The sequence below is a fragment of the Mercurialis annua genome, linkage group LG8, assembly GCF_937616625.2.
Source record: "Mercurialis annua linkage group LG8, ddMerAnnu1.2, whole genome shotgun sequence".
NCBI lineage: Eukaryota > Viridiplantae > Streptophyta > Magnoliopsida > Malpighiales > Euphorbiaceae > Mercurialis > Mercurialis annua.
Window position 1 is genome coordinate 28,584,926 of NC_065577.1, and position 15,434 is coordinate 28,600,359.

A 15,434-nucleotide genomic window follows, 5' to 3' on the forward strand; every position below is an offset into this window, starting at 1 on the left:
ATACAAGGCGATCCAAGCTTCCGCTAGAACCTTTTCAACAGGACCTCACCAGTTTCGAGAGAAGTATTCAAAAATCATCCCAAAAATCAGATAATATGGGGGATGACGCTAAACATCATGACGGGTATGTCCCGCCATTTGCATATATTGATATGATTCCGCCTCACCGTCCACAAAATGTTGAGGTAGCACCAGTTCAACAAAGGCAACCAAGGAATCGAAACAGACAACAACAACAAGCACCTCAAAGGCGCACTTTGGGTTAATTCTTTTCACCAGATGTTGATCATGCTACTTTTGGATGTTTTGTACTACCTATTCAGGCAAATACTTTTGAGATAAAAACTAGCACGATTACTCAACTTGAGAATCGATGCCAATTTTATGGTTTGCCTAGTGAAGATCCAAATGCGCATATTTCGAAATTTTTTGAGGTGTGCAATACGTTCAAGATTCCCAATGTGACGGAGGATCAAACCAAGCTTTCATTGTTTCCATTCTCCTTGCGAGATAAAGCACGAGCATGGATTTAATCTATAGCTAGCAATTCCATCACGACGTGGAGACAACTTGCACAAGCTTTTCTCAACAAATATTTCCCTTTGGGGAAGACGGCAAGATTCATGAAAGAAATTATAGATTTTTTTTAACACGATGGAGAAGCTTTATATGGAGCGTGGGACAGATTCAATGAACTTCAACGAAGTTGCCCACATGACCACCTGCAGAAGGAACATTTAATTCCGATATTCTATAATGGTATTAATGAGCATACTAGAGCTACTATTGATGCAACTTCAGGAGGCTCAATCATGAGGAAGACGTATGAATAAGCTCTTGCTTTGCTAGATGAGTTGGCTACGAATAGCAGTTCTTGGCCTACGGAGAGGCTGAGGAAATCAAATCAAAGGGGCATGATGACCTTATAACAGATCCAAGAGTTGGAGGCGATGAAAGCAAAGAACGGTGCCCTCCAAGCTCAAGTGGAGTTGTACAAAAGGCAAGTGGGACAAAGGAATGCTCCGATAGCAGCAGTGCAAGCAGGATGTGACTTCTGTGGACATTTTAGCCACTCAGGGTGAGAATGCTTAGTTACAGAACAAGCCACCAATGAGTAGGTATATTACGTTGGAGGACAACAGAATGATCCATATTCAAACACCTATAATCCAAGATGGAGGAATCATCCGAATTTTTCTTGAAAAGATACGAATCATTCAGGTCCAACCAATGCAAATACTCAAGCAAATGCAGGAAGTTCCAATTTTCAGTCAGGGAACCGCTACCAACCTAATCAAGGTAATTTTAATTCTAACAATTATGGTAGTAGGCCGCAAAATCCTCCTGGATTCCAATCAAACAGGAATCAAGATGACGGAAGCAAGCTCGATAATATATTGGAGCGATTCGAGAAGTTTGAAGCAGAAGCGCGACAGAAAGATAAAAATCAAGCAGCTGCCTTCCACAATCTCGAGGTGCAAATTTCACAATTAGCAGCCTCTATTCAAGGTAAAAACCAGGGTGGTCTACCTTCCACTACGGAGACGAAACCCTAGGAGCATGTTAAGGCTGTTGAGCTTGGGAGCGGAAGAGGCTCTTAATGATCCACATGGTAAGAAGCCTATCGAAGTCAATGATGAGCCGAACGCTAACGAGGCGAGTTCAAGTAATACAAAGGCAAGCGAGGAGGTAATATTTGAGGATGCAACTCCTGAGGTTAGATCACCACCACCACCTCCATATGTGCCAAAGGTACCGTTTCATAAATTTTTGGAAATCTTCTAGAAACTCTAAATTAAGATAAGTCTAGCGGATGCTTTGCGAGAAATGCCTCAGTATGCAAAGTTTCTCAAAGACATAATTATGAACAAGCGGAGTTGGGAAGATAAAGGTCATTGACTGAAAACTGCAGCTCAATCATTTTGAGTGACTTACCCACAAAGCTGAAAGATCCAGGGAATTTTACTATTCCTTGCACCATTGGAAATTTAGATGCTGTCAACTGTTTATGGGATTTGGTTGCAAGTATCAATTTAATGCCTCTGTTTCTTTTCAGAATTGTTTGGTAATCAATCAGTGAAACAAACTTCAATGGTACTCCAACTAGCCGACCAGTCAATCAAGAAACCATATGTAGTGGTGGAAGATGTTCTAGTCAAAGTGGATAAGTTCATCTTTCCAGTAGACTTTGTCATTCTTGATTATGCATTTGATAAGAACTGCCCCATAATTCTTGGGCGTCCATTCATGAATACGGGAAGGGCGCTAATCGATGTTCATGCTGGAAAGTTGACCTTGAGGATTGACGAAGATAGTGTGGAATTTGACATGAAAAAGTTGATGTGAAATGCTACCGAAGAGGAAGGATGTATGCGAGTTGATGTATTTGATGAAATGGTGTTCAAATAACTCAAGAGGAATATGGAAGCTATAAACCAAGGTAGTGGGACTGATCTAATCGATTTCAAGCTTTCAGGTACAGAGTTCGTCCAATCAACCAATTGTTCAACGGGGGACAATGTTATAGAACAGCTAGCAGTACCAAATTCCCTCCATATCTCTTCCCAGATATGTGAAGCAGAGGAGGAAATTGAATCTGCACAAGTGTCAGAGGTATCTTTCACCTCTGAAGAACCAACTGAACAGGATGAGGGAGAAGACCCTGAAGAGGATGAACCTACACCCGAGGAGTTAATCAGAAACGAGAGGGTAACACCACCATCTTGTGTTAAGCCACCAAAAGTGGAGCTTAAGACACTTCCATCTCATTTGAGGTACGCATTCATAGGAGAAAATAATAAATTGCCAATTATAATCTAAAGTAAATTGACAGAATCACAATAGCAACAAGTGATTCAAGTGGTCAAAAATCATATTTTGGCAATTAGATGAAATATCTCTGACATCCGTGGGATTAGCCCATCGGTGGTGATGCATAAAATTCATCTCGAAGATGAATCCAAGTCGTCAGCACAACGACAAAGGAGGCTCAATCCAAACATGAAAGAAGTTCACAAAGAGATTGCGAAATTATTTGATGCTGGAATTATTTACTCCATTTTTGACAGCCCTTTGGTAAGTCCCAAGGGGGGTATGACAGTGATTGAAAACAACAAGGGGGAGAAAATTTCCACAAGGACAGTAACGGGGTGGCGTGTCTGCATCGACTACCGCAAGTTGAATACAGAGATGAGGAAAGACCACTTCCCGTTACCTTTTATTGATCAGATGTTAGAGCGTGTAGCGGGCCACGCTTTCTATTGTTTTCTTGATGGTTATTCCGTTATAATCAAATTCTCATTTTTCCGGATGACCAAGAGAAAACAACTTTTACTTGTCCTTTTGGAACATTTGCATATCGCAGGATGCCGTTTGGTCTCTGTAACACACCAGCAACATTTCAGTGATGCATGACCTCCATATTTTCTGACATGATGGAGGATGTTATGGAAGTTTTTATGGATGACTTCTCAGTTTTTGGAGATTCTTTTGAGGCATGCTTAAAGAATCTCGAACGAGTTCTAGCACGATGTGAAGAGACAAATCTAGTGCTAAATTGGGAGAAGTGCCACTTCATGGTGGAAGGAGGAGTAGTCTTAGGCCACAAAATTTCGAAGGATGGCATTAAGGTAGATAGAGAAAAGACAGAAGTAATCGAGAAACTTCCACCACCAACCACTGTTAAGGGAGTTCGTGCCTTTCTAGGGCATGCTGGTTTCTATCGTCGCTTTATCAAAGATTTCTCCTCAATTGCTAGACCTCTTACTAATTTACTCGTTAAAGATGCTCCTTTTGATTTCACTAATAACTGTTTGCTAGCATTTGAAAGGTTGAAGGAAGCACTAGTCTCGGCACCGATCATATCTTCGTCAGATTGGGAGCTACCGTTTGAACTTATGTGCGACGCGAGTGATCAAGCTCTAGGATGTGTTTTGGGGCAGAAAAAGGATAAGAAGTTGCATGTGATTTATTTTGCAAGTCGAACAATGGCAAGGGCTCAGCTCAACTACACCACCATTGAGAAAGAAATGCTCGCTCTGGTGTTTGTGTTGGATAAGTTTCGATCATATCTGCTATGCTCAAAAGTTGTCATATATACAGATCATGCCGCACTGCGATATCTCTTTGCAAATCAAGACGCAAAACCGAGACTAATTTTATGGGTGCTACTCATGCAAGAATTTGACATCGAAATCAAAGTAAAAAAGGGGACGAAAAATATGGTAGCTGACAACTTATCAAAGTTAGAAATTTCTGAACCTATACCTTTAGGAGTGGAAATCAATGAAAGGTTTCCAGATGAAATTCTTGTGATCTAAGGTGGAGACACCATGGTATGTAGACATTGCAAATTATTTATCTTCGAATATCATGCCACCTGACATGTCTTATCATCAAATTAAAGGAAGAAGTTTTTAAGTGATGTTAAAAGGTTCCTTTGGGATGAACCATATCTCTTCAAGGTATGTGGGGATGGAATGCTAAGACGATGTGTACCGCTTAACGAGATGTTACCCATTCTTAGTCATTGTCATGAGTCATCTAATGCGGGGCATTATGGTACGACAAGAACCGCAACTCGCGTACTTGAGAGCGAATTCTTTTAGCCAACACTCTTCAGAGATGCAAAAGATTTTGTAAATCATTGCGATCGGTGCCAACGAGTTGGAAATATCTACAAACAAGATGAGATGCCCTTGACTTCCATCCAAGAAGTAGAAATTTTTGACGTATGGGGGATTAATTTCATGGGGCCGTTTCCGGTGTCTTTTGGAAAGCAATATATTTTGGTATGTGTGGATTACGTCTCCAAATGGGTAGAGGCAGAGGCATTACCCGCAAATGATACCAAAGTAGTGTTGGACTTTCTCAAGCGCCTGATGAATCAGTTTGGCACTCCGAGAGCCATAATAAGCGATGGTAGATCTCATTTTTGCAATAGGCAATTTGATGGCTTAATGAAGAAGTACAATGTCTACCACCGCATCGCTACTCCATATCACCCCCAGAAGAGCGGGCAAGTTGAAGTATCAAATCGTGAGTTGAAGCGAATTCTGGAGAAAACAATGAATGGCACAAGAAAGGATTGGTCACTAAAGTTAGACGATGCATTATAGGCATGCCGTACGGCTTTTAAAACGCCTCTCGAAATGTCTCCGTTCCACATAGTCTATGGGAAAGCGTGCCATCTCTCAGTGGAACTCGAACATCGTGCATATTGGGCGATAAAAATGATGAATTTCGATTTGAAAAATGCGGGCGAGAAGCGAATGCTTCATTTAAATGAATTGGACTAGTTTCAATTCATGTCTTACGAAAACGTCAAGCTTTACAAAGAGAAAACAAAAAGATGGCACAATGCGCACATAAACCCCAAGGTTTTTAAGGTAGGTGCACTAGTGTTGCTTTACAACTTACAATTGAGGCTGTTTCTAGGAAAACTCAAATCTCGATGGAATGGCCCATTCAAAGTCAAGAGTGTGGCGGAGCATGGAGCGTTGGAATTAGAGAACAAGCCAGGAGAAATTTTCAAGGTCAACGGACATCGGTGCAAACCATATCTCGGACCTTCGACTGATCAAATGGTGGAGCAGATTACACTAACCACTCCTCCGTGATTCCAAACATGCAATCGAGCTTTTGACGCTAAACAAGTGCCCTCGGGAGGCATTCCTGAAAGGTTTGCAATTTATTTTTTCGCGAAATTTTACTTATTTTTTTTGTTTTTTTAAAATTTTTGAACTGCCCCCAGTCGGCTTGGGTACGTGAGCCGGCCAAGGGCCAGCCGAAGAATGCATTGACGAGTTTTTTTTCGTCAAAAGAGTGCAGTGGCTCTGCCGGCCCCCAGCCGGCCTGATGTCGTGGGCCGGCCAAGGGCCGGCCAAGACACTGATTTTTATAAAAAAAATTTAATTGCTGTAAAACTTTTCATTAAAAATTTAAATTTTGAAAAAATCAAATAAATGTTTACATACAAGTGTTCTATGTTAGTTTTGAATCTTTCCTTCAAACAAATAAGGGAAGCGTATTTAGCCTTTTAGGAAGTTTTTATACTTGATTGGTTTATCTAATTTCCTTTTTCATATTACATTTCCCACCTTAATTAGTTTCTTCATTGACTTCCCATTTTGTTTTATTATCTTAATCATGTTAAATATGATTTTCATTACCTTATTGCATTTTAATTTTCCTTTTTCACTACAATAATACCCTAAATCTCATTAGTGTCTTCACCCTATAAATATAGATCGTTCAATAGTCATTCTTCTCTACACTCTCCCTCTAAACCACATAGGCAAATACCTACCTTGCAATCATGAACTACTACTCTAATAGCGATTCCGAGTCGGAAAACGACGATACCTACGACCCTTCCACATATGACCCTCACTATGAAACTGAACCGGTGTGGATCCCATATGTACCAAAAGATGCGCATGAGTGGTTATAAGACGTACCCCACCAACCCGAGGATTTCATGGATAAAATTTTCCAAGAACCTCCCTCCGAAAGAGATTCGGATCTTGATTCGGACTCATCCAAGGAGGATTCAGATGAGGAACCCGATGAGTAGGAGGAAAATCAGGAGGAAGATTATCCTCCGGAAATGGAGGACAATTGGTGGTAATTGGTTCGTGGGAGAGGTCGTCCTAAGATTGCAAGGAAAGGGAAAATAGGACGTCCTCGGAAAGAGTATTCCAGGATTTGGAAAAAGGTGTCTTGTGGATAAGGAGGAGCTTGGGTATTTTGACGAGGAATCAATTTTGCATCTAAGTCTTTAGTGTTGTTTAAATTATTCGTAGACTGTTATTTTTCATTAGTACTTGTTAGATTTCTATGATATCATATTTTCCGGTGTATTTTAAACAGTTGTTATTAGATTTTTGTTATCCAGCCCGACACTTGCGGCGGAAAATGGCAATTGGGAAAAAATGGAGCGGCTTGCAATCACTTGTGGAGCATTTTCGCCGTCTCGCCAAAAAAAGAAGCAATTTTAATTTTTTTTATTATTACTCTTCTTTCTTTTATTTTGCACTTTCTCATACATTGAGGACAATGCATTATTTTAGTGAGGGGGTGGGAAAAGAAAAAAATCATAATAATAAAAAAAATAAACAAATAGAAAATTCAATAAAGAAAATCAAAAATAAAATTTTGTATATTTTTTAATTTAAATTATGGTTAGAAATAGTTTGAGGAGGTAAAATCAAAGAAAAATGTGAATAGAAAAATAAATAAAATTTTGGCTTGAAATAATAAATATTTATCAAATAATTAGTTTCAAACCTTGAATAAATATAAGTGTTGTTTTTCATTCTAACAATAGTTAATGATGCTCGACAATAAAATACTAATTATATGACATGATTCGATAGGACTAGGGTGAATTCAAATTCTAGCTTTTAGTGACCACTGAAACACGACTGAATAGCCTGATGCGGAATCATGACATGTTGGATATTTATTAAAAATTGAGTCATTTTCAAACTTTTTGCAATTGTTGGCACGACTTGTAATACTTGAGTATATGGCAAAACACAATTATTCTTGAGAGTTCGAGCCTAATTTTCTTGTTATGAGAATTGTTAACATGGTATATTTCTAGAACTTGCTCAGTGTCCGTTCAAAGTTACACGGTTGAATTTTTGACATTTAGATGAACTTTGCATTTAAGTGTACACAATTTGTTTTAAACCACTTAAATAGCCTACCCTTCATCCATTAGATGACACAATTTTGAGCCTTAACCTTTTTCTTGATTTTCAACCCACATTCCACATTTTAACCTCTCAAACCTCTACATCTTTCAACACCTCAACTTGATTTGACCAACATAGATTGAAGAAAAATGTGATTCTAGCTTGATGATGAAAAAAGAAAAGTGAACAAGTGCCTTAAAAATAAAATAAATGCCTTGCAATAAAAGAAAAGATGCAAGAAAAAGAAAGAAAAGAAAAAAGAAATCAAGAGAAAAATAAAACAAATGCAATTAAAAAAAGAAAAGAAAGTTCACTCGTTCAAAGAAAATTCCAAGCTAGTCCACTATTTAGTACTTCAAAATAAAGTTGATTCAAGTCAAGTTATTTCAAAAATCCGAAAATATTACCTACCGTTTACCTTAACCCCATCAAACCCAAAAATAAAGAACAAGTGATTTTTGTCGAAAACTGAGCCATGTAGCGGAGTCCGGAACTATGAGCAAGCCTATGGTAAATTCGCATGTTTTCAATTGAGAGATAATTTGTTGATTTCACACCTCAAACACTTGAGTGTCGGAGTGAAAACTTGTGAGGAATTGATGCCATTTTCTATTTATTATGAGTTTATGACATGATTTGCTTAAGAAAATTGACTATTTTTTACATGTCCCGCAAACGATGGTGATTCATTAGTGTTATTCAGTGTTGCATAAGTTAGGATGATAGTATTCTTAGTGTTATCAGATTATGTCATTTTATTTTCATCCATCTTTTGTCAGTATCATTAATGGTTGTTGGTTTAGAAAATCTCACTTAATTAATTCAGTAGTTTGGTAAATTAATTGTTAACTTGTATTTAACATGATTCGAGCCTGGGTAGTGTATAGTTAGGGCAAGATTCATGTTTTGCTTGAGGACAAACAAAGCTTTAGTGTGAGGAGGTTTGATAAGCTATTATTTTACGTAGTTTTTATAGCATTTATTCGCTAGTTTATAGTACTTGTGCGTAAAATAAGAGCTTATATAGTTAGATTTTTGTGTTTTGTGAATAAATATTAAATCTTATCATTTTTGGGGTATTTATGACTGAAACAGGGTCAAATAATCAAAGCCAGAAGAATTCAGAAAACCAGAGCCAAACCCAAGCCCAACCTGTTCGAGTTGAATGGAACCGGTCCAAGAAACGAATGACAGAAGGTCAGCCAGCCTCCGGCCGGCCCACGACATCAGGCCGGCCAAGGGCCGGCTGAGATCTGGATTTGGACGAAATTGTGTTTGTATGGGAAAAAGACAACAAAATTCTGAAGTTATCACATCGGACTTTCCATAATGAACGAAAATTGCACTCACACTCAAGAGAAGTGATCCTTCTTGACTTGCACAAAAAGAAATGAGCTTTGACAATAAGTTATAAGCTCATTAAGGGAAGAAGCTATGTTCTTTTAGAAACAAGACAAGTTATAGATTGGTCCACTTAAGACGATTATAGAAGTACTTGATCAATACTCCACTTTCAAAGGAAAGAAGATATTCTCAACCTGATCTTCACTCAAGTTTTATATGCAAGGATGATATCTTTGGCTTGAACTCCGCTCCAAGTGACTCTATAAATAGACCCCATTTGTGTAGAGAAAAGATATACCACTTAGTGTAGACTTAGGCCTAGATACCAAAAATAGTCTTTAGTATAGATTATTTTCTATTTTCTATCTCTTATGTACTCAAGGTGTAACTTATCTATTGTCATAATCTATATGAAAATGGGTAACTAAACCTTTCGTTTGAGGGTTGATATGAACGTTTATTTATATAATTGATTGACCTTGGATATTTTGGTGATTTATCGTGTTTCGCTTATTGAACTTAATGCTTTGATTAAATTGAGAAATTGATTCATGATGCATGTTTAATTAACTAATTGAGAAATTGTTAATTAAATAGACCTAAGTAATCAGAAACTTAAAAGGACAACAGCACGAGAGTGGGTTGGAATTTAAGTAATCTTGAGTTTGCTTCATAATTACAATTTAGTTGGTTAATTGGTTTTTAATAACACGAGAGTGAGTTAATTATCGATTAATTAATAGGTGTTAGAATTCTGTGTTGATTAATATTCTTCATGCTTGAATTTTTTCGATCAATTCATTCATTGCCTTAATTCTTGACTCGAGAGAGCATAGTTAAAATAGATCAGTTAATCAACAACGTATGAATTAATAACACGAGAGTGAGTTAATGAATACGTGTTCTTAAGGGTTTTCTTAATAAATATCATTTAATCATTTGACTAGGTTCATTAAAACACGAGAGTGAGTTATTTGCCTATTAATTGGTTATTTGTTTATTTTTATCAATAGTAACTCGAGAGAGAACTATAGGTGCATTAGATTAGTCTGAACTATAATTTCTGCAATACAACTGAGTTGTGATCTTTTCGGTCTTTGAGGCTTGAGAGAGCGGGATTCGATGTTTTAAAATAGCTCGATTCTAGATAATCACCAAGATATTCATTGTTCATGATTTTATATTTTTATTCGGAATTATCAACCCTTGAACCTTTTACTCTTATTATTTCCAAAAATTATCTTTTAAATCATTTTAACTTTATTGAATTTAATTACTTAATTTATTTGTTAATTGGTTACTTTTAATTATTTTGATCACAAATTCTCAAACAATTTTCGTAGCTAACCGGTCAAACGAATTCTCAAAATTAGTCGTTAGGTCTATTGTCTCTGTGGGATCGATATCCGTACTTCCGGATTATATTACTTGCGTGATACCATCTCTTGTAGTTTAGCATCAACACGCGCGCTTGCACACAGATATATATATATATATATATATATATATATATATGTTTGTTGTGTGCGCATGAAACATGCCTAGAAAATTATTTTCATTTCTTTATTCTTCCTTTAAACAACAAAGGCGGCGACTTAGATTTACAATTCGATTAACCAATTTCTCATTTATAACTTAAATTTCTTCGATAATTTGCAATATATTCAAGTTAATAATCAGGATTTTTAATTTGGCTTGGTTAGACACAGTTTTATTAATGTTTTGATGCATTTTATCGTTTATGTTGTTGTTTGACCAAGTTGATTGTGAATTGATGGTTTTAACCGTTTAAGCTTAAAGTATATATGTATTTGATGAAAAAGACATGAGATATCAGAAAATTGGTATGTTTTGAGTTGTCCGATTCTGCTCGTTTCTGCTCGAGCGAGCATAATTCTGATCAGTGAGTAGAGCTGTCTCTTCTCGACGAGCAGAGCTAGGGGCTGCACAAAGCCGTCCCCTATTTAGCCATATAGGCTTTCCCTCGTACTATCGAGTGAAGGTGATTTTAAATCAGGCTTAACCAAAGAGGATTACAGATTTCTAATGGATTGGTTCTAAAAGTTTAAAGAAATTAAACTTGTAAAGCTAGTTAAATACGAACTAATCGTATTGCAAATTTAATACAAAATGAAACCGAACGACATTTTTATATTAAACCATAATTAAGAGAAAATGTTTAATAATGGAATTAAATGAATATTTTGAAAAGAAAGGTTTAATATCATGATTACCATATTCTATAATTTTACGTGTTGTGTATAGATTCAATTCTAGACTTAGGATTCTTTATTTGATAGATGTTTCACGCTTGAATCGTAAACATAGATTCCACAAGATAACAAGCTGCCAGCTCGGGACACCAAAGGAGTTTGGCAAACTTGCTAAGAGCATACATTTTAGGGAGTGAGCGATTTCTATGAGTTTACAGTTTACTTTGCGTATTAATATTAAAAGTTCTTTATTATTATATTATATTGAATGCATCACACATTATACGGTATTATCTACTTTGATTATTATACTGTTATTTTTTATAGTAGTATGAAAACCAGCATAGATCCGAGGAAACGTACTACCTATTGGGAGTCAATGGACTATGTGATCACCGGTGTTGATTAAATTCTTATATGTATATGTTTGTCTATTGAATGTAATATGAATAAAAAGGACATCAATTAATATAAACGAGGTTAAGTCGATAAAGGCTCTCGGGACCGAGATCTTGGTAGAGTAAATTCTTGGGATTAGTATCTAGTGAGTAAACTCGGTAGAGTTTTAAATCTCTCGGGACTCACAATTTGGAATTAAGATATGGTTGACAGATAATTTGGTGAGGTATAAATATCTCGGGACTACACCACTGGTCGGTTAACCCGATGAGCTACAAAACTCTCAGGACTGTGCCACAAGGAATGATTTGATTTGTAATAGATGTGTCTGCATATGGAATATATGAATAGTATGTTTATACTTGGGACTAGGGTTTCGTCGGATTCAATGTTTAGCTATACTTATCTTATCCTTCCATGCTTTTGTTGCGATACTCTGATTAACCATTCACTTACTAACTGTTGACTTCAAAGTTAGATTTATATGGTTGTTTGTCTAACATCCCTAATTTTATAGTGATTAGGAATATCTTTGATTTTCTTACCAATCGCCTACTTCATGACTTCCCCTATTGAATTTCATGAGGTTGAATGCTCTCTATGCATTCCTTAATATGTGTCACGTTCATCATTCATGATGCACTTCTCATCTCTCGATCCTTTGTCTATCTTATTCCAATGTACATGTTGTACAGGATACTTCATGGTTCTTGTGAACATAGAACTATTTATTCCTTTATCATCGTCCGTTGAAGTTATTATCTTCGTCTTATCGTAATTCTCAATTATCATGTACTTCTTGTTCTGATATTTCCAATGTCGACCATCGATAGGAGGTAAAAACTACTCCCTTTTTGAACTGGTCGACGTGTTGCACTCTTGTTCGTGCGTACATCCTTATATCCGACTCTTACTAACATCTGATCTATCAATGAGATCGATCTTAGGCTTATGTCAAATCTTTTCGCTCGGCTCTTTTTGCCCGCGGCTATTTCGAATCCATATACTCATATCTTACTTCTTTACTCTTCATATTAAGTGTCTTTATGTCAGACTACCTTACTATGCTCGTCTCCTTCCTCGTTTGTTCTTCTCGAGTATTAGGCGTTATACGCGTATTATTCCATTCTTCTCATCCTTTCATGTTCTTTCCATGGCCCGCATTCTTTTCGGGTCTAAAAGTTTCTTTTCTTTTTGCTTTATACTTTCTATGTTTACCCCATCTCATTCTTGGGCAAGTATTAATCATAGGTACCTTATCGATATCTTTCATGTCTTACATCGATCACTGGGATGTTATCTTATTATCATTAGGGTTCAATGCTCATATTGGGGTGTATTTTATCAAATACATTCATTCTTATTTAACAAGAATTTTTTTTTTATTGTCGCAGGGCTTTACATCTGAGTTTCTTATAAAACAAAATCATTTTCACATCTTTGGTCGACTGACCTTGCAATCTTGTCTTTCGATTTCAAATCCTTTTACTTCAAATTTTATGAAAACACCAGTGCAATTATAGCTCAGAGTAATGACATCTCTCATCAGTAAAGACTTGCTCGATAAAATCACTTTTCTTTCAATGTTTATACAAATATGATGCATGATCTATATTTTTAAAAAACCATTTTATTTTGCATTACTAACGTGATCATGATATACCATACACAATGTCTGAGCACATTTGCACCGCTTAAAATGATAAGGTTTTGTCTTCTTGAAAACAATAGTAAGTCCCTCCAGACTACACACTTTGCGACATTAATGGCTTTTCGTTATTCTTTATTGGGGTTTGTTATGATTTAGATATTGAAAATTTCGCTATCCTTTCACTTATCGAAGTATTTTATAGCTAATGCTATCCTTTTCTAGCATTGCTGACGAATATTCTGTTTCCCCGTCTTCGATATTCATTCATCTTTATGGTTCACCATCTCGATCACATTCTGATACCCCATAGCCCTTTAGGCTCATGGATCTATCTTTCATAATAATCTTTCTTTCAATATCGCTTACCATCCTTGTGGTAACTAAAACGTAATATAGGGGAGTACGTTTCATATCGCATATATGTTATGTGTTTGATATATTCTTTGTTCAATTTCATATACTATCATCAATGTATAGGATAAAGCCTATAAGCACGGGTTTCTATCGTCTATCTTTCTATAGGCAATACCTCAACAATGGACAATTCTATTAATACATGTCATTTCAATCAATCACTTAGCAAACAAAACAATACAATCATATAAACATGTATGGCATATAAACACACTAATCATATAAGCATGTATGGCACACAACACAAAATTCATGTGGTACCCGGTAGTGCCTGACTAGACTGATCCGTCTTTCCAGTCACGATGCCACGTTTGTGATTTCTAGCGCGTCTAGTACTAACTCTGCCTCTTTGCACGAGTGCAAGGTTATCCTAAATATTATTGGCATGATTCTTAAGCACAGGGTATTCTTCATGTCTGAAGAGGAAATATTAGATCGGGTTACCGCTCTGCTAACGGTTGCTGGCTATCTGTATTACTCTAGCAGTCAACGAGCCGTAATGCTCAAACGTATCCTGGTACATTTTCACAAATTCGGGTCCTAATCCTCTGAGTCACTATCACTGTCCGCAATATAAATTCTTTCTGGTGAAAGAGATCTACTTCAAACTACCAACGATTCCGCACTAGCATCTGACCTGTTCCATTTCCATGGATCTCAGGTAGTTATCCATTCTTTGTAAGGAGACCACTTTCTGCAAGGAAAACATTCTAATGTATCAGACTTACTCTTCCATGGCTTAGTACATGATTAGTATAAAACCCGTTTTGATATATCGGAGGCGCTTCCTCCACTTCTGCCGCAACACGTGATTGAGCACTCTTTTACTCAGACATGCTGGAACAGAAATACTTATTGTGAGATTCCATTCTCACAAAAAATCCACTTTTAATATGCATATAATACATGCATATTATATAAGAACAATCACGCATCGTTTTTCACAATCATGTACTTCACAAGGAGCAAACAACATAATACTAATCGATCAATCAATATTAGCACAAAACAATCAATGAATGACAATAAAATACAGGTACGACTCTTTTCTATTGCTGCAGTATTTCCTAGGTAACCTCATGACATAATCAAAGGTCAACAGACACGTATCACAGACTGGCAGTGGTATCAGTCCACCTCAAATTATAATATTAGCAGAGGTAATTGGATCAACTCCTCTAATACCACCTTTTTCACGACCCAAAATCTCGAGCAGAGACCGGCGCTAGGGAATGGGAATGGTAGTTCTGAAATCCGTAGCAAGCCTAAAACTCACTAAAACCTTTTTGCAAACATCTTACATTCAGAGACATTACAAACGGAAGCATTTATACCAAATACATTTATACACACTAATGTTTACGATAATTAAACGGGTAGTACCTCCGTGTCCATCATAAATACATCATAGCCAACAAAACATAAATACAACTAGAGCAACAATAAACAAACATAAAAACATATTGCTTGCTAGGCTACGACTCTAGTTAGACCATGATACGATTGCAGCGAACGTGGAAGTCGCGACTATACATAGCAAAAGCGACTTTCAGTCAAAAGGCGGACTTCTAGTCAACTCCGGGTCTAAGTACCTGAAAAACATTTAAAACAACAGGGTCAACTTCAAAGTTAGTGAGATATTCGTTACATACCTTATTATCAAAATAGCATCGCATTTTTCAAAACATTTCATGTATACAATCACAACGGTTA

General features: G+C 36.7%; 1 protein-coding gene and 1 non-coding gene across 2 annotated transcripts; one reads left to right on the forward strand and one right to left on the reverse strand.

Moving 5' to 3' along the window:
- Positions 1 to 617: 617 nt before the first annotated feature.
- Positions 618 to 724, reverse strand: LOC126662426 (small nucleolar RNA R71). The gene has a single exon (XR_007635800.1). It is a non-coding gene; the product is annotated as a small nucleolar RNA R71 (small nucleolar RNA).
- A 4,582-nt stretch (positions 725 to 5,306) lies between these two features.
- Positions 5,307 to 5,618, forward strand: LOC126661826 (uncharacterized). The gene has a single exon (XM_050355700.1). It carries the CDS (start codon positions 5,307 to 5,309, stop codon positions 5,616 to 5,618), a length of 312 nt encoding a protein of 103 aa, XP_050211657.1.
- The last annotated feature ends 9,816 nt before the right edge of the window (positions 5,619 to 15,434 follow it).

Coding starts and splice junctions, on each gene's coding strand:
- LOC126661826 (XM_050355700.1), top strand. CDS start 5,307: ATGTCTTACGAAAACGTCAAGCTTTACAAAGAGAAAACAAAAAGATGG.